General features: G+C 41.2%; 1 protein-coding gene across 6 annotated transcripts in view; it reads left to right on the top strand.

Annotated features, from left to right (window-relative positions):
- CACNA1C (calcium voltage-gated channel subunit alpha1 C) overlaps window positions 1–19,827 on the top strand; it is a 609,442-nt gene that overhangs the window by 408,227 nt on the left and 181,388 nt on the right. For all 6 annotated transcript variants that reach the window (XM_063134894.1, XM_063134895.1, XM_063134893.1 and 3 more), the window contains 2 exons: window positions 724–920; window positions 19,286–19,389. In XM_063134894.1, coding sequence (XP_062990964.1) covers window positions 724–920; window positions 19,286–19,389 — 301 coding nt within the window. The remainder of the gene's footprint in view (window positions 1–723; window positions 921–19,285; window positions 19,390–19,827) is intronic.

Genomic DNA, 19,827 nt, shown 5'->3' with positions numbered 1-19,827 from the left:
CATCCATTCTGGCATAGACCCTGTCCCAGGGTAAGTCAGATGTGTGAATGACAGAGACCATGAAGAAGAAATGCAGGTTGCCTACCTGTAATTGTAGTTCTTCGGGTGGTCATCTGTGCATTTACACAACCCACCCACCATCCCCGCATTGGTGTCGATGACTCTCTTGGTTCCGGGGCCACGATGTTGGTCTCTGGGAACTGAGGGGAATGAACAAGAACCCTTTCAGGCATGCGCAGTACGCAGTGTGGGAGGGGTTCCCCCCCCAAAAAACGCTTCAGCTATGGAAGTTTCCTGAACGAGGCTCCACACGGGCACAGAGCCCAAATGTGTGAATGCACAGATGATCACTCAAAGAACGACAGTTACAGTTAGGCAACCTGTATTTTTCACCCCAACAGTTAGCAATCTGTGGCCATTGAGCTGTTCTTGGATCTCTTTCCCTGCTCCAAGGCTTTTTCTAAGTTTTTTTTTTTTTTTTGTATTTCTGGAAACTTCAGGATTTCCCCAAGTTTGCTAATACCATACTTTTGTGCATGGATGGTGCTTTTTTTTGGCTACATAACAATGGCACTCACCTTTAAACATCTGAAATAAGAAGTGATAATAGATTACTATTGGTAACTTCAGATACCGGATATTGGAAGCATTTAACTCTTGCCTTGTCAGTAAATTGCACAGACTTTAACAATTCTTTTTCTCTTTTTCTCTACCCTGTTTAAGATATTCTAGCAGAAGAGGAACCCTCTCCTTGTGCACCTGCACCTGCGCATGGTCGGTACTGTCAGAATGGCACTGAATGCAGACCAGGATGGGAGGGGCCCAAGCATGGCATTACCAACTTTGACAACTTTGCCTTTGCCATGTTAACTGTGTTTCAGTGCATCACCATGGAGGGCTGGACGGATGTACTGTATTGGGTATGTATGTGAAAACACTTTGTAGCAATAAGGATGCAAAATGTTTCAATCATGCTTAAAACACGTGGCTAACACTGCTATGCTTCTCACTGTATCATGCACATGGAATGATAACTAAATAAATAGTTCAAATTAATGTAGTGTAGAATGACAACATTTCACTGTTACGTACTTACCTTTAGCTTTCTATTCACATTTCATTATGAGAGGTAATATTTACATTTAAGATCTGCACTATGCTTTTCCTGATCATTTTGTCTTGGGGTGAAGGTGGTGGCGGCTTTCTTGCAGCTCACAAATCCATACATTCTTAATTTAATCAAGAAGCCCAATTTCTTACTAACCAAAAAATTATATTTCACTTAACCATCTTACAATCATCAGAAGCACTGGCTTCCTGAAATATTATGGATAAAGACACTTGGATCTTACTCAGTGACAACTGTATCAGATTTTAGAAAGCTGATATTTAGTATGCAACAGTCCAAAGCACTCTGACTGATAAAATGTCTGAAAATAGGAAGTTTTTATTTCAGTCACTCAAAACCCAGGCCATGAAATCTTCCTCGTAACAGCAGCCAGTACACCATTACAGTGCAATGGAAGGCACAGATGAGAGCAGCCGGAAATGTATCCATGCTTGCAGAATTCAAACCATATTTATTAGTACTAGTATAAAAGTCACAGAGCTAAAAGCAATATCCATAATTACCGTGTGTGGCCTTAATGAAACAGAATTGACCTAAACCCTGCATAACATAAATGTATCTAGCATTCGCTTATGTTTAAGGCCTAAGCAGTTTCAGAAAAAGAAATTCTACTACTTCACTAAGTAGCCTGTCACCTTGTCTAAAATGTACTAACAGAGAAGATATCTGTAGTATTCTTTGAAATCACAACTTGCACTGCAGACAATGTCGATAACTTCAGATGTTCCTAGTTTTCTGATTCCTCTTGTTTCTTGAATAATAATGCGTGAAGCAATTTTGTGATTTTCCCTTACTTCACTAACATAGACCCTGCACTAATCAATCAGAGCTGCAGGCTTATAGTGGGCATGGCCTAGTGTTCATGTTTGAACAAGGCACACTGAACTTCAGAGGTGATTGTCTTAAGATAAAGTTCAGCTGCAATTAAGTCATAGACTGATTGAAATCTTAAACCAGGTATAGGAAACCAGTGATATATCAGTTGTTTTGGACTGCAACTCCCATCATCCCTGACCTTTGGTCATGCTGTCTGAGGTTGATGAGAGTTAGAGGCACACAACATCTGGAGGGCCATTGGTTCCTCACCCCTGCCTTAAACACCAGAATCAGATGGGCTACATAAGCCCATGGAGCTTTTGTATTCACAGGCTTGTAAAGCTCCACATGGCAATTATTTTGTGATTTGCAAATTGTGTACTCTAAGAGGAAGTCTTTGTGGGCTGTGGAGCTTGATGTATACAATGGAGCTCGTGTTCATAAGGAATCACTGCACAGGCATATAGCTTTTCAACACAAGTGATTTATTGCATGCTTGTGATTGGTCACTCATGGAAGTTTGCAGGTCCATCATCAACCTCCAGGACATCTCCTGCACTTTTCCCTGTTTATCCTGCTTTTAAAAAGATTGGAGATAAGCTGAAATAAAAATTAAGGTGGCATATTGGCAGCCACTAGATGGCGCTGTTTCATTGAACATATAAAGCATTGTTGAGAAGTGAAGTTTTCAATTCCAAATCACGTGTTCACCATCTAAAGGAGCTATCATAAACCTGGATAAACTCCAAAAGAAGAAAGTCTCGTAAAAGTGAGGGATTTTTGCTTAATGTAGAGAAGCTCTTAATCTATTGTTTGAATTCATCCTCATCTGTTTTTAAAACATAGAAACATTCTAATGGTTAGATCTCATCAGTCCAGTGGGCATAGCATAATGCAGTATAGGGTTCTGAGTTAGCATCAGTGCATTAAACAAATAATGGGTTACATTTCTCTTTTATTGGACCATTTCTAATATATTTTGGGTTAGGGGCACGTAAGAAAGATTGGATTGAGAGGAAGAATAAACTTCATATTTTTCCATCCTACCTCTTTTCTATGGCTTGGCATGGGTTTGTAATTTTAGAAACAGCACTTATTGGAAGTAAAACATTTGTTAACATAAATATATATAACCACATACCATTGAAAGTTTAATTCTAGACACCAAAAACTGACCTTAATGAGGGTTTCAAATCCCCTTGACTCCTCTCCATCTGCTACCAAGGCCTTGAGAAGTTTCCAGAGAAAAGGAAGTCCACTTCAGATTTTATGCAAATCCAAAGGGTTTGCTCTAGCATCCTCTGTGACATTGTAAGGGATCATGTGGGATGCTTCTCAAATTGCTTCTTTTTTAAATCTATTGTTGGCTATTGCAGCTGCCTGGGTTGCTTGTTTGTGCATTATGCTGGCCCTGTTGCTGAGTGGATGATAACAGCCCATGGGAACAAGGTAGCAAGCCTGCAGATCTGTTGTAGCAGGTATAGATGTGCTGACCTGTAAAAACCCCTTCCATCCTCCAACATGTTTGAAATTGCACTCTTGAGCTTGGATGAAAAAGCTTGGAACTGAAGCTCACAGTTGCCCTGGAAACTCCAGTCAGGAAATCAAATTGGGGAAGAAACCAGGCAATAGATATAATTTACTTTGCTGACAGCCTTGACATGTTTTGTGAGCTTCTCTCGTCCCTCTGCAGCCTGTTGAAGCCCATTGAGGAAGATGTGATGAGGAACACAGTGATATTGCCACAAAGTTTTTAAAATGTTATAAGCAGAGCCATCACCCCACAATTTTCGCCAGCTGTGTTTGTGCTTTCTCACCCTTTATTCTTAAGAATACGCAGGCTTGAATTAGCATGGCCTTTCCACACAAGGGAATGATCTGTTTCGCAGAATGCTCTTCTCTGCATGCTTCCTGTACATGTTATTTTTCCCCCAGGAAAAAAACTGATGCCTTGTTTTAGGTTGGTTGGTTTTAAAGTGGGGGTGGGGGGATAACCACAGCAGATTTTGGAAGGATTCTGAAATAAGCAAAGAATAAACCCAGGGAAGGGGAAAAACACAGTCATCTCTAATTCTAAGCATCTCTTTGCAAATAATAAAAAAAGATGGCAGGTCTTGGGTGTCCATGTTTTGAGCCAGTGAGGAGCCATGATGCGAAAACAATTCCTGACAATTCTAGAGGGCATAAAAAACCACTAACTGCTGTTCATTTATATATGCTACAACATTTTAATTTGTTCAGATTTCAAAGTGCCCATTGAGGCTAAGCTTTAAAAAACAGAGGCCATGTGGCCAAAGACCAATCAGGACAATTTAACATTAGTCAGGCTACCAAGATTTTCTTTCAGTGTGCCTATTATTGTATCTTCTATAAGATAAGTAGAAATCCATAGCCCAAGCAAAACTCCAATTCTTAAAATAAATGGGAAAGGCATAGGCTTCTCACAGGCTCACCGTGATCACCCCACCTGTATAATATGGAAGACATTTGACAAACTGTAGTTTGTGCTTGTCTTGCATACCAGAATTTGATCTAGTTTGGATGTAACAGCAAACTATGGCTTTCCATAAGTGGTAGAAAGGAAAATACAGTGCCTAATAGGAGACGGGAAGGGGAGAAGCACATTATCCCAAGTCTCATTCCAGGCTTGTTCATCAAGCTCCAAACTATAGTTTGGTATTACATCTGAACAGGGTCAGTGTAATGAAATGAGAATTTGCTTAGGAGTGGTAAAGAAGGAAGCCTCTGTCTAGTGTCCTGCCTGGAAGGATGTCTTTAACATTCCTGCTTTTCTCTTGACCTTTTTATTTCATTCTTCATTATTTTGCTTCATTCTTTTCCTAACTGATGGTTTTGCCATTACTGAGATTCATTCCCCAAACAATTGTTCCTAAATAAGGAAAAGAGAATGAATAATGGCAGTAGTCTTTTAAAACAAATATCCACCAATGATGGTATGGTGAGGGGCTATAGTTCAGATAGAAGAGGCATTGTTTATTACGTGCAAGATGCTGATATGGAAATAAACTGGGATTAGACACAGTTATGTTAGGACATCAACATCCTCAGGAAGTTGTATATAGACTCCTCTCCAGTATTTGCAATATTGGGACATAGTTTGCAACTCAGGTGCAAAACGTATCCAAAATGTGAATTTACCCTTTAAAAAAAGAGAGACTATGGCCACAGCTAGACCTAAGAATAATCCTGGGATCATCCAGGGTTCGCCCCTGCCTGAGCACTGGTTCCCCTGTGTGTCACCTAGGTGAACAAGTTTGACCCCTGGACGATCCAGGGATAAACCTTAGGTCTAGCTATGGCCCAAATGCCCTGTTTTTTCTATCATGGCTTCACAGTGGTGAGGCATTGTTTATATGATGCAGCTGCCAACTCGCAAACATGGCAGGCGTCTCCCCTAAAACTGTGCTTTTTTAAAAAAAGTTGATTTACTGCGACTTTTTTCTTTGCTCTGAGGAAACCACATTTATTTATTTATTTTATTATTGCATTTATATCCTACCTTTTTTCCTGCAAGGAAAAAGTACATAATCCTCCTCCTCTTCTCCACTTTATCCACACAACAACAACCCTGTGAGGTGGGTTGGGCTGAGAGTCTGTGACTGGCCCAAAGTCACCCAATGAGTTTCCATGGCCGAGTGGGGATTAGAACCCGGATCTCCCGACTCCCAGTCCGACACTCTGTCCACTACACCACACTGGCACCACATTGTTTTTTTCATGTATCAGTGGTGGCCTCCGCTTGAGTTATAAGAGTGGGCGAATCGGTAAGCATTTCCTCATCAGGGCAGGGGACAGACTTCACTATCCAAATGGCTGCCAGTGCTGTGGCTTATAGCCTGCGCTCCTCCTGCCGCCTAATATTAGTGCTTCTGCCTTGCAGCAGTGATGCTGCGGGGTTCTGAGGGAATGAGACGACAGTGCGACGTCGTATAGACACCCGTCTGGGAGCCATTTTATCTATATCTTCTGTCTTGATCAGTATATTCCGCTGAATTGAATGCACTAAGCTGTATTCTAAGAGATGCCCGAGTGCCTTTTGTGTTGCAGTTGGAAGTCTGAAAACACCATTACTAAAGAGAATGGAGAATTTATGGTATATATTACTGCTTCTTATGATCTTTATTTTCAAGCATTTTAATTGACTATGTAAATCCAATACACAATATATATTTTCTTGCTGTTTTTTACACACAAAGTGAGACAGAGAGAGACAGAGAGTTGGCAAATGGAAAACTCTGGGCTTGCGAGGTGAAGGAACAGCAGATCTCTTTTTTGATAATTAGCATTGTAAGCGTAAATATAAAATAAACAGAAGTAGAAATGGAAAGTCTTAAGTCTTCGAATTAAAAGTAACATTTGGAGACCCAGTGTTTTGAAGGATACTTTCATACTTATGTACGTTATCCTTTTTGGAGTGAATTCCCAGAGTCTTTAAAAGATGAAAAGATTTTTAAATAATTAAAGTTACTAAGCAGCCTAGATAGAGAAATGGTAATGCTATAGAGCTGCCAATGAAAGAATACTCAACCCTCCTGTGTAAATAGTCTCTGAGCCTTAAAAAATGTGTGTGTGGGGGGGGGGGGGGAAGCAATCAAGCTTTTCTTTTAAAAAACAAACATGCTGACTGTATTGGCCAAGGTGACCCGCTAGGCAAATATGATCCAAGTCATTTTGAAGGTCCTTAGGGAATTTGTACAGGTCACACAAAATTAATGCTGAAATAAAATAGAGTGACATAGCTGACTGGGGCAGTGAGCTAACACAGCTTAAAAATATCCTGACTCCTTATGAGAATTAGGATCCATAGGGAATTGAGGACAGAACTCAATTTACACCAATGTGCCATTTATGGAATATCACAAGATACTGTAGCTAGGTTACGTGAAACGGCTACCAAATTGCAAATCCTTATCTGTAATTTATTCTATTATTGTTGTGTTGTGGTTTTAATGCTGTTTTAGTGCATTTGTTTTATTATTGTTTCAATCAAGTTTTATTTATGATTGTAAGCCTAGTGAATTCCATAGTGTGAAAAAGTACTTAGAATCATAGAATCATAGAATAGCAAAGTTGGAAGGGGCCTACAAGGTCATCGAGTCCAACCCCCTGCTCAATGCAGGAATCCACCCTAAAGCATCCCCGACAGATGCTTGTCCAGCTGCCTCTTGAAGGCCTCTAGTGTGGGAGAGCCCACAACCTCCCTAGGTAACTGATTCCATTGTTGCACTGCTCTAACAGTCAGGAAGTTTTTCCTGATGTCCAGCTGGAATCTGGCTTCCTTTAACTTGAGCCCATTATTCCGTGTCCTGCACTCTGGGAGGATCGAGAAGAGATATTTGCCCTCCACTGTGTGACAACCTTTTAAGTATTTGAAGAGTGCTATCATGTCTCCCCTCAATGTTCTCTTCTCCAGGCTAAACATGCCCAGTTCTTTCAGCCTGTCTTCATAGGACTTTGTTTCCAGACCCCTGATCATCCTGGTTGCCCTCCTCCTTTTATCTGTCCTGAATCTCCCACCAATCAGCTTTATGGGATCATCCCGGATTCTAGTATTTTGAGAGAGTGAGAAAATGTCTCCCTGTCCACATTCTGCACACCACTATCATGTCTCTCCTTAGCCTCCTTTTTTCCAAGCTGGTGTAGCGGAGATGTTCCAGCCTCTTGACTGTTTTAGTTGCCCTTTACTGCACTTTTTCCATCTCTACAATATCTTTTTTAAGATATTGTGACCAGAGCTGTACACAGTATTCTAAATGTGGTCACCCCATAGAATTATGTAAAGATAGTATAATATTGGCAGTTTTATTCTCAGTTCCCTTTCTGGTTATGCCAAACATGGAGTTTGCCTTCTTTCTTTTTTTACAGTAGCTGCACACTAGGTTGACATTTTCATCAAACTGTCCACCGCAACTATTGAGGTCTTAGATTTAAAGAAGGCTATGTAAAACCTGAACATTTATTTCTTGGGGTTACCTGTTTTTCCACGTACGGTCTCTGACATCTGTGGAACCCCTTGAACTGCTTTTGGGAACTGTGGGCACAAATGAGAGGTGTGTCCAAATGCAAATCTATATGTGAATGCTGCCTATATCTTTCATGGGATGTGTAGGCCCGTTCTTAAACCCAAAGTGTTTCCTTGTAGAGGAAATATAACAAATAAGTAATAGATTTAGAGAGAATTTTGATCAGAGGTCTAGATAAGCAAGATCTGTATTTTATTATGAAATGCATAGCCTGTGCATTTTTGTTAATATTTACGACCATGAAAGCCTGAAGTTTAAGTAATTATTATTTAAAGGTTAGAAGTAAGAGATATATCATTCATCACTTATCCCCAGAGTTTACCTAGGAGCGTTAGACAGTGATAAAGTTAGACACTGAATTAGTCATACCACAAATTATATAATTCCACATTCCAGGCAACTGAAAACAAGAAGAGAGCTAACCCACAATGGGGCAGGTCTATTGTCAGATATAACTAAGGTTTCTGAGACAGACGGGAAATCCCAGAGTGAGAGGGGGAATGTCAGAGCTGCCTGTCATGGCAAGCTTTTTGCTTACCTTGATTGGAAGCAAGAGCTTCCCAAGCAAAGTCTGCATGCTTTGTAGAATGAAAGATGCTTCTGGGGCAGCCTAATCACCAGTGGAACTGAATCACAAAGGTTCTGAGAATAATTTCCTCTTTGTGTCCAGAAGAACAACCTGACTTCATCATGTTTACTGTGTTTAAATTAAATTTAAATAAATTTAAAGACAACCCACGCCCCTTACAGTCAAAGAAATAGAAGCAGCTGGGAAGTGCTAAACAGAATGGTATATATTCCACAATTCTGTGATCTCAATGTGCAAGTGCAAAAAATGGAAAGCATATTCGTGAGAATCTTAGCTATCATTAAAAAAGAAAATAATCTTGATAACGTGAGTAGTACCAGGAGGAATCTCAAAAGCCAGCATTGGAATTGAGCAGGATCCCCATTGGTCAGAGAGTGGGGCCAGATCTACACTAAGCAGGATATAACACTTTGAAAATGTTTTGAAGACTGTATATGTAGTGTGTCCTGAGCCCTAACAGTTGTCACTATTGTTATAAACCGTTTTGAAGCAGTAGTGTAGATCCTGCCTGGGACATCAAAACAGATGCAAATTTGCTTCTGTGGATAATTCATGTAGACTGTAGAATTCAATGCTTTCTTTTATTCAGGTTTTGGGTGCAGAATGTATATTTTATTGGCACAGAGCATGTGTAGCCTTGCAAATAGGGTACTAACTCTCCTGTATTAGGGTTCTTGCACAAAAAGCTGATTGTGGGTTTGGAAACAGCATTTCAGTGCCCCCTGGTTTCCATGATCTGATCTGCAAAAGATAAGAAGCACTTTTATACATGATGAATATGTTTCTCACAAAGGAAATCATTTTAACAATGGATTGCTCTGGGTAGAGCACACATTTAGCTAAAGCACTGTAGGAATTTGAAATACCTTAAAATGCCTGAGCATCACCTTGCCTGACCTCATCTCTAGAAAACAAATGAAGTGTGCCATGAACAGGATGGTCTGAAAATAGAGGAAGATTATTTATGTATTGATTTCATCTATAATCCCACCTTTCTTCCATGGAACTCAAGGCAGCCTAAATAGGTTTCCAAGGTGGTCTCCTATTCAGATCCAGACCTACTTAATTTCAGCAAGGTGGCTGCATCATATCCCTTGAGACCATACTCTGATACTTAGACAATTGCTTGCCTCCAGGAGGGGATCTACACATCGTACTGAAGGCGCTTGCGTGCGCCTCCAGTGCGCCCCCAAAACGATTGTGTAGATCCTGCCCAGAAGAGACGGAGGAAGAGGCGGAGGAGGAGGCGGCTGGGGAATCCGGCCGCGTCCTTGCCGCTGCTGCCGCCGCCCACCTCCCCGCCGGCCTCCTGCTGCCGGCAAAAGAGCCACCCGGGTCGGAGAGCTCGGCGGAAGAAGCCGCCGCCCCGCCTTCTCCGACCCGGCGGCGACTGCTGACTGGCGGTCCAAGACAAGCCCAAACTAAGAGCTCTAAAGAGCAAAACATGCTCCCACTGTAATAAAAAGCCCAGACCTTTTTATTACTCTCAAGGTTGCAGCAAAAATCCCACCCCCCAAGATTGGAGTTCAGCAAGCAAAATCTAACAATATTCAGGTGAAAAAATGAGGGTTTATTTTTGTTTTTTTAATAAATAAATAAATAAATAAATAATAATTTTTTTATTTGAAAAAGGAGAAAGCTTTGTTACCTCTTCAAGTAACAGCTCGACTTCTTCGTGGTTTTTATTCTGGTTGTGCTTTTTATATTGTATTGTGTATTTGTGCTTTTAACCTGTTGATTGTTTTACTATGATTTTAATTTTTGTGAACCGCCCAGAGAGCTTCAGCTATTGGATGGTATAGAAATGTAATAAATAAATAAATAAATAAATAAATAAATAAATAAATTCAGCAGCCCAGCAACATTCCTTTTGTAATTTGGGGCATGCCTGCCCCATGGGAACAACGCTACATCATGATGAAGCGTATTTCTACAGGCATTTTTGCGGGAGATATGTCTGTTCCCCAAAAACATCCCTCCGCCTCCTTGTCTTTAAAATAAGCCCACCCCCACCCAAAAGTTCTTCAAATTCTCCTGACCTTTCCAAAAGACACTGATACCCATTCCCTGCTCACAGGGATGAATGACCTACAAAGGCAAGTGGGTGGCAGTGATTCAGCGAGTCTTAATAGGAAGGACGTGATTTCAAGAGGGGTGGAGCAAGACAAGGGAATTGTAATTGGAAATGTACTCTTCTTGAGCCTGGAGTTGAGACAAGGACCTGTTCTCCTTTTTCCTGTAAAATTGCTGAATGTTTACCATATGATGATAATAGATCTGAGGACTTGGTCTTTTCACAAATATTTATCAAACTTGAGGGCAACAGCATCCCTGTGGGGTAATGTACTGTTTAGGAATTCATTGTGGGCCATCAGTGATTCATGGAAAAATTGTGGGCTCCTTGGCATGGTTCTTCTCTGTTGTTGAATGAAGGTTTCTGACATGGTGTTGTTCTCTTTTGGCTTGTTGCTCTTTGAGACTGAAGTAGCTATATTGTCTGGAAAGGTGGCTCTCTTCCAACTCTGCAGCTATTCCTGGAAAAAAGCCAAAGTAGCTCGCTGGCAACCTGGCTCCCTTGCTTTTAATTTGCTGGCCTCACAGAGTCTCAGACAATATTTTTACCTGGTTTTCTCTATCCAAATAAAAAGCATTGAATAATATGCTGTCCTGTTTATTGATTACGATTACCACAAGTTTAGCTGGTGTGCCCGTGCCAATATTTTCATGGATGTGTCCATTCCTCTCATGTGAATTCCAACAGTGTTTTTCATTGGTTAGCAATATATTACACAAAATAGCATTGTCTCCTTTAATGGACATCATTTAAATGCACTGAGTAACACATCAGTCATGCATTAATTATTGTTAACCTGCAAAGATTAAACCACCTCACAATGAAGGAAATAAAGAATGAAACAATTAAAAAATCAGAACAAGCTTTGCAAAGGATATGAACCTATCCTGGATGTCATAAAACTACTTTCTACCTTGAAATCTGGATATATTTTTCTTACCTTGACCTGGAACTATAGTTCCTTTGCTCATTTCTGTTCTGGGCAACTGCAACTACAGAGCAAAAAGTCCTGGGCCTGATCTACAAGGCCAATTTAATGTGGAAGGAGAGAATAATGGGGTTATTTGCTACAGATGACGCTGTTGCCAATCCACAGCAACCCCTCTGAAAAAGGCACATTTTTTGAAAGACATTTTAATGTATTGTTTTTCCTTCAATATGGCTCTTGATAGTTCTGCTGTAGTGTGCCCCATCTAGAGATTGTAGAACTCGTAGGGTGGGGCTCACCCTGTGAGTTCGCCAAGTCCTGCTTGATTGGTCCTGTTCCAGGGAACGCTTGGTGAAGTGCACTTTCCGGGGCTTCCGGAAAGTGCACAATTTCCCCGGCATGGTATTAGCGTGGCCAGGGAATTGCACACTTTCCAGAGGCCCCAGAAAACACACTTTGCCTTCCCCTCCATGTGCCAATTGTGACCTTAATGGACCTCTTAAAACCTTGGATTAAGAGGGCCTTTAAGGTAGGGTGACCATATTTGGGAAACCAAAAAAGAGGACACCTAGTGTGTGTGTGTGTGGGGGGGGAAGCAGCTTTCTGAGTCCTGCAGAAAGTACTTTATTCCCCCGCCACCTTAAAGAACCCGATTGGAGTGGAGGAGGGGAAAGGATTTCATTCTGCACCACCACCATCCACTCCAATTGGGGCCTTTTCCATAATGTCCATGAATGACCCACTTTCCCCTTTAAGACCTCAATTGGAGCTCGGGGTGGGGGAATGATGTGCCTCAAGAAAGCATGTCATTCCCTCCTGCCATGCTAATGGGAGCCTTAAAGGGGAAGGTGTGTCATTCCAGGACATTATTGAAAATTATAGAAAATCCCCCCTGACACCATGGAAAGAACAAAAACCAGGACAAATCCGGGGAAATCCTGACAGTTGGTCACCCTATTTAAGGCCACGATTGATGTGTGGGAGGAGGGGAGGCAAAGCGTGCTTTCCGGGCCCTCAGGAAAGTGTGCAGTTCCCCTAGCCACGCTAATGGTGTGCCGGGGGAATTACGCACTTTCCAGAGGTTCTGGAAGCGTGCTTTGCCTCACCCTACCAATCGTGGCCTTAAAGGCCCTCTTAATAGCGGGCCTTTAAGGCCATGATTGACACGGGGCAGGGGACGTGATTTTCCCAAGGCTGATTTAACTATCAAATGGGCCAGAGGCAATAGATATAAGAGTCATGTTGGATTCAGCCAAAGGCCTATCTAGTACCACATTCCGTTCCCACTATGGCTAACCAGGTGCTTATGGGAAACGCCCAAGCAGGACATGAGTGCAGTTACACCTTCCTACTTGTATACCTCTGATACTAGAGATGAGTAATGCAGCTAGGTGATTTTAGACCCTAGACCTAATGGTGTTATACCCTCCCCCCCACCCCCCACCCCTGGCCATGTGTATTACTTCATTTGAGAAGCACATAGCTATTATTTCTTTCCCCTGCACCCACCATCCCATGCTTTACAACTACTACATTCCTGAAATGTTAGATCAAGGGGGTGAGAGGCGGGAAATCTGTTTGCCAGCCTTGATTTTTAAAAAATGAAGCAGTACTCTGAACATGTGCAGTTTCATATTTTAACACCTAATTTAACTTAAATTTAAACTCTGCTGTTTTAATCTCATATTTTAACCTATATCAATTTTTGCTGTGTGGTTTTATCCTGGTCGTGCTTTTTATATTGTATTTTGTATTTGTGTTTTTAAATTGTTGGTTGTTTTATTATGCTCTTCACGGTTTTAATTTTTGTGAACCGCCCAGAGCGCTTCGGCTATTGGGTGATATAGAAATGAAATGAAATAAATAAAAATGAAATAAATAAACCCATTTATATCATAGCAGCATCATGACTACAAGAGTAAAATCAAGTTTACTTCTGCTGCCCGGATGCTAAGCAAAATTTTCTTGTAGAAAGGGATAATATATTGTAAAAGTGAAAAATAATAAAAGTAGCAAACCTAACCATGTACAGGCTTGTTGCCTAATTGCTGGAAAATCTTCTTTAAATATAAGAGCAATGTCAGCCTTGGTTGGTTCTAGCATGCCCATGCCAGGGCAGATGCTGACCCTGGGTCTGTTTGCTGTTCCCCAGTTACCAGCTATTCTGTGGGGGTCCTGGACTTTGGCCTCGAGGCCCAGTTCAGCCCTAAATGTATAGTTGCCAGAGATAATATATAGTGATCATGACCAGTAGCCACTGATGGCCTTATCCTTCATTAATTTGCTTAGTACCCTTTTAAAACTGTCCAAGTTAGTAGCTATCACTGCATCTTGTGATAGTGAGTTCCATAGTTTAATGATGCACTATATGAAGACGTATTTCCTTTCATCTGTCCTGAATCTTCCACCACCTAGGAATGACCTTAGGTTCTAGTATTATGAGAGAAGCAGAAGAATTTGTCCATGTACACTTTCTCCACTTCATGGATAATTCCGTACATCTCCCCCCCCACACACACACACACTTACTTGCATAATTTTGTATACCTCCCCACTTCCTTGCCTTTTCTACAAGTAACTGTCACGGGTGCCTTAAAGAGAGTTTTCATGCCTTCCAAAATGAACAGTACAAAAAACATCCTGACAGATTTCAGGGCCCAGCCTTGCTATTGTGCAGGCTATGATTTTGTTAAATCTTACAGAGAGTTTGTGCAAGTTCTTCACCTGAGTAGGATAATTAGGAAATACTAGACTTTATCAGACAAATAAGTGCAGTGAAGAAAGCCCCCAGCTGCTGTCAGGTATTCAGGCTTGTGATGAATGGCATATTCAGTATTGCTTTGACAAACTGCCAAAAAAACACTTTTTTTTTGCATGAAACAGATTCAAGGTGCTCCTTTTGATAAAAGTAAAGTAACATTCTGTGGTTATCTCATGAGACAATTGAAACAAATCCTCCTTACAAGAAATCAAAGGTACTTCGTGGCCAGCAGCTTTTCTTAGAGGCTCTGTGTCCATAAGTAGTGAATTAGCTACTGTAGTTCAAAAGGAAATATGTAATCGTTTCTCAACCTTCTGTCACAAGTCCCATAATTGACTCCTCCCTGTCCCATGCCATGCTAAAGGAGGCATTATTGATGTCAGTAACAAATAGCAAACGTTGGTATTGTAAGCAAAATTTAAGAATTAAGACAATTGTTTCTGTGGAGCGGCAAGAATGATTTCCTGTTTACGGCTTCTATGGCAGATGCTCTAATCTAGCTTTGGTAGCCTGATAACTGTACAAATATATTGAACAGAAACTGAGCCTATCTGCCGGGAGAAAGCCTGATGGTTCTGTTGTCTTCATTGCAGCTGCTTTTCATAGTCACATTCAAGTCCCATACCTGAAGGACCATTTCCTCCTGTATGATCCTGCCGATCCACTGAGATTTTGTGTGTCCCATCACTGCTTGATGGGATTGATGGAAATGTGGGAAACTGCTTGGGCGTTGCAGCACTCAAGTGTGAAACTTCCTGCTCTAGCAGATCCATCTGCCTTTCTCTTTACTGATCTTGGAATGCTGATTGTATTGAGTATTCGTGTTGTTTCGGCAGCCCTTGCTGAATTTCCGTTATCCCCTGTTAATGTCGACTTGCTGCTGCTGCTTTTTTGTGTGTATGAAATTATTATATTGCGTACATTTTAAAATTAAGTATGTTAACTGATATGAGCAGTTAACATCCCTTTGGAGAGCAAAGGTAGAATAAAAATCTTGTAATAAAAATAAGTAAAAACCCTACAATGGGAGGGGCCATAGCACAGTATAATAGAGCGAATGCTTTGCATGCAAAATGTCCCACGTTCAATCCCTGGCTTCTCTAGGTAGGGCAAAGAAAGGAATCCTGTCTTGAAACCCTGGAGAGCTGCTGCAAGTCAGTGTTGACAGTACTAGGCTAGATGGACCAATGGTCTGATTCAGTATAAGGCAGCTTATTATGTTCCTAAAATAAAGCTACAAAGTGATTCGTGGACATATAATGCCAGACGGCTTTTCTGGGTGCTTCCTCTCAAGTCATCGGAATTTCCTCTAAGGCAGAGCGATCTTAAGTGGGGCCAGGGAGGAAAAGACTGATGGATCTCCAGTCACATACCAAGCCCCTGCTGCCTCATGTCGACCAGAGCAGAACATGTGGAGGTGCTGATTTCACTGAGGTTTTCAGCTTGGCAGGTCTATGCAGTCTAATTTTTCTCCAGTTGAGAAAGGGGGTGGTGGAGGCAAATTAGTTACACCAGCTACAGGAATCCAGGTTGACATCTCCTCATTCCACCTTGCCCTGAGAATGCCCTGTTTTGGGGCTTTCCACCACCTTCTATCTGTGAGAGAACTGTAGTACCGGCTTTATGCCCACCTGGGACGAATGTGGACTCTGGTACAGTGTAGCCCCCTCCCCCCCCATCAGTGTTCCTTCCCAGGATCAGGAGCCAGAGGAGAGCCACCAACATGCCATACTAACGCCCTCCAAACATTCAACATTGGGAGCTTAGTTATTCCTAAGAATGTGTACAAAGAATTTGTTACAGCCCCATGGTTCCCTGTTGTCATCCTGTGTTGTTAGTTTGTGTGTGCGCGCGTGCGTGCGCGCCAGTTCATAGCAATTTTGATATCTTTTATTGCAATAGTAGCACAAATGTTTTGTTGTGAATAGGCATAGCACTGTTGGGCAGGATCTACACTATTCATTACACCGTTGTTTAAGTGCATTGTTGCGTCCTCCCTTGCTACGTTACAAAATGCAACTTGAGCCCAGTCAATCGAAATACCTTTTCTTCTATCGTTTTTACCCGGGCACACTCTTCTTTAGAACGTTCTTCATTATGCTCATACCGGCTCTGAAGTAAACCTCCTTCTTCCGGTGACTCTGAGCTAGACCTGCCGAGATAAGCTGGCAGGGAGGCGGGGCGACGCGTAGGGACGAGGGAAGCCCTGCAGCGTCTTAAAGGGGCCACGTGCGCCCCGAAAGATAAGCGGTTTTTTTAAAAAATTAAGCCTCTGTCCCCTCTTTCACCGCCCTCCCTCCCCCTCCCCCTCCCCCTCGTCGCGTTGTGCCAGCTCTCCCTCCCCTAGAAAAGCCCTCACTTGTCCTAATCAGGAAGCAAAGACCATGGTCAGGAGACATGACTTTGAAAGACAGCATTGAATACAACGAAAGGTTGGGGCACATTGTTAGTTTTAAAACGATTTTAACAGAAAGTGGAACTGTTTTAAAAGTCAGAAGAAACGTAACAACAACAGCATCACGTGACTGCTGATGTCATCTCTGCCAACTTGTTACGTTTCATCTAGACAAGTGTAGACGGGCTTTGGAGATGAGTTTTGTAATGTAGTTGGTGACACAATGTAATCTACTTCCTTTACTACCTGCCTGCCCATCCTTCCATTTCCATATGCCCCGTTTCTTTTTCTTTCTATGCTTGTTTGGTTAAAGAGTCTGGACTTTATAGAGGTAGGGATAAATTCTTTACTCTGCCTTGCAAGTTTGATTTTTTAAAAGTTAAATATAGTGCATGCCAGTGCTGTAGAAAGGAAGTAGCAGTGGTAGCAGCTGCAGAGGATAGGCTCAACTGAGCTGCATTTCTTTAGAGCTGTCAGGATAGGGGGAGTTATTTCCATAATAAGGCAGGTTTTGGGATCTTCCATGAAGTCTTTAAAAATTAAAAGATTTCATTGTGCTGCAGCATTAGTGTGCACACATGCCTTCTTGAAGTAGAAACTCCCCCTCCTCAGAGCAGCAGCAGTAGCAAGGGAAAGAATGGTGAATTTTCAGTGGTCACTTTGTCCTTTGCATAGGATTAAGGATAATATAACATTAGCAAAAACAAAACAAAAATATTTTGTTTTGTTATTGTTATCTGTTGGTATGCCCTAATTAGATTTCTTCTTTGATATATAGTACAGCAGCCCTCCTGAACCAGATGCCTTCTAGATATGTTGGACTTCAATTTTCCATTGTCCCCAGCCAGCAGGCACATTCTGGTTGGGCATTATGGGAGTTGTAGTACAACACATCTGGAAGGTAGCAGGTTGAGGAAGGCCAAAAACAGAGTACAAGTGTTATTAGTTTGACCCAACAGGGGATGTCTTTGTGGTACAAAAACTTGTCCTACATATAATACTGATAATCTTCCCTTTCTTTTTGTTACTCATAAGATTCTACACAGTACTGAAACTTCCAGTATTCATTATTCTTAATAGGCTTGCTGATATCAGTTTGCTTCAGAAGTACTGCCATTAAATTCTATGGAGTATTCAGAAGCTGAGGGCCAGCCTGTTCAGTTGCCACTTGGGTCAGTTTGACTTCAATTCCCATTTATTTATTTATTTTTATTTAAGTATTTTTATGCCGCCATTCAGCCAAAAAAGGCTCTCACGGCGGCTTACAAAAGTATTTCTTGACAGTCCCTGCCCACAGGCTTACAATCTAAAAGACATGACACAAAAGGAAAGGGGATTGGGAGGGAGGAGGAGGAGGAGGGGGAAAAGGAAAGCAAACTCAGGCACTACAATCTTAGTTGGAAAGTTCAGCAGTTACAGTTGGTAGCAGGAGGGAGGGGGCTCTCAACTGGAGCTGGACCCAGGCACGGTGGAATGATGCCATATGAAAGAGTGCTGGCTTTAGGTGTTTTTGCACCTGAAATGAAATCCCAAAATCATATTTCTTTCCCTGTTCATTGTTTAAATGTGAGACCTTATTTAAGGTTGGAAGTTGGAGTCATGAAAAATTGTGTTCTTTTAGGAATGTACTGCTTGAAGCCATTGCTTTGTGTCATTCTTGGTAATGTTCAGCCTGGTGTACAACACATCTAAAAATAAAAACCAAGAGCAATAGGTTGAACTGTAACAATATATTCCCAAATGTGAATTCCTGAGTAATATCAATAAATGCTTTGGATTTGCCCCCTGGGGCCAAAGGGATGTATGACCAAAAGAAAAAGTGCAAATGTACATTCATTACCCCAGGACAGAAGGAAACATAGGAAAGACTTGCAGATAATTACTGGAATATACATACAGAATGTGCTTCAGTACGAGTACAGTGGTAATTCTGCTAATTTCCTTGATTGTGGTCTCTTATTTGGTCCTTCAGTATTTAACAGTAAATATACATGTTTATCATAGACTAAGGTTCCCTAATGAACGAAAATGCAACTGGCTGCACAGGACAATAATTTATTTATTTAGATTATTAAGTACGTCAACATATAAAAAAAGAAAATACAATTATAAAATGTAATGTAATTATAAAATAGTTTTGAACAATTAAACATACATTACATTTTAATAGCAAGAAACATTAATTTCATATGTTGTACTATGGAAGCAGGTGGTTCTATTGAATATAGTAATGATTAGTGGCACATCATTCATCAACAACTTTCCAGTTTTATTTTTGTTACTTTTAGCACAACCATTTTTCTTTTTTTCAGAACAACCCCATGTGTAATATCCCAGGTCTTTGAATTTGATTAAGCTGTCATGGATGCTTTCTCTTTTTACATGGTATTTTAAGCCATTGTGTCTTTAAAACAGCCAAAAATAGATAATTACAAAATGTGTCCGACTATCTCAGTGAACCATGGCCTTATTTGAAAACCCTTCTGTCTTCTTTCCCTAATCAGTTCTGCTTTCTGTCTCTGTCTTCTAACTATCCTCCATCTTTCCAGATGCAGGACGCTATGGGCTATGAGTTACCCTGGGTGTACTTTGTCAGTCTGGTCATCTTTGGATCCTTTTTCGTTCTTAATCTGGTACTTGGTGTGTTGAGCGGGTAAGCTGCTGGTTTTGGTGTTCTTTTTCCCTCCCTCTCATGTTGCAGGGCAAGACTCCAGAAACAGAGTTCTTTCATGTCACCAGAATTGCTTTACTTATTACAAACAAAACCAAAGGTTATCTTTGTAATGATTCTACATTGGTTCTCCAGTTAATAATATGACATATCAGTCACATTATAGTCTAACAATACTGCGAAGAGGAAATTCATTTGCAAAGCCAACTAAATACTTAACTCCATTTAGACTTGAAAACTTAGAAAATGTGCATCACAGTTGATTGAACAAAACAAAAATATCAGCATTGGTGACTCAAGTTCCCTTCATCTGGAATCTTGCAATGCTCACGAATGGAATCTTCCTCACTAATTATCATTCCACTCTTCCAGGTCAATGATGCCATAGGAAGGGACTGGCCCTGGATCTATTTTGTTACC

This window comes from Elgaria multicarinata, chromosome 9, assembly GCF_023053635.1.
Source record: "Elgaria multicarinata webbii isolate HBS135686 ecotype San Diego chromosome 9, rElgMul1.1.pri, whole genome shotgun sequence".
Taxonomy (NCBI): Eukaryota; Metazoa; Chordata; class Lepidosauria; order Squamata; family Anguidae; genus Elgaria; species Elgaria multicarinata.
The sequence above is the reverse complement of the archived record's forward strand: the minus strand, read 5'-3'. Positions and strand labels throughout refer to the sequence as shown.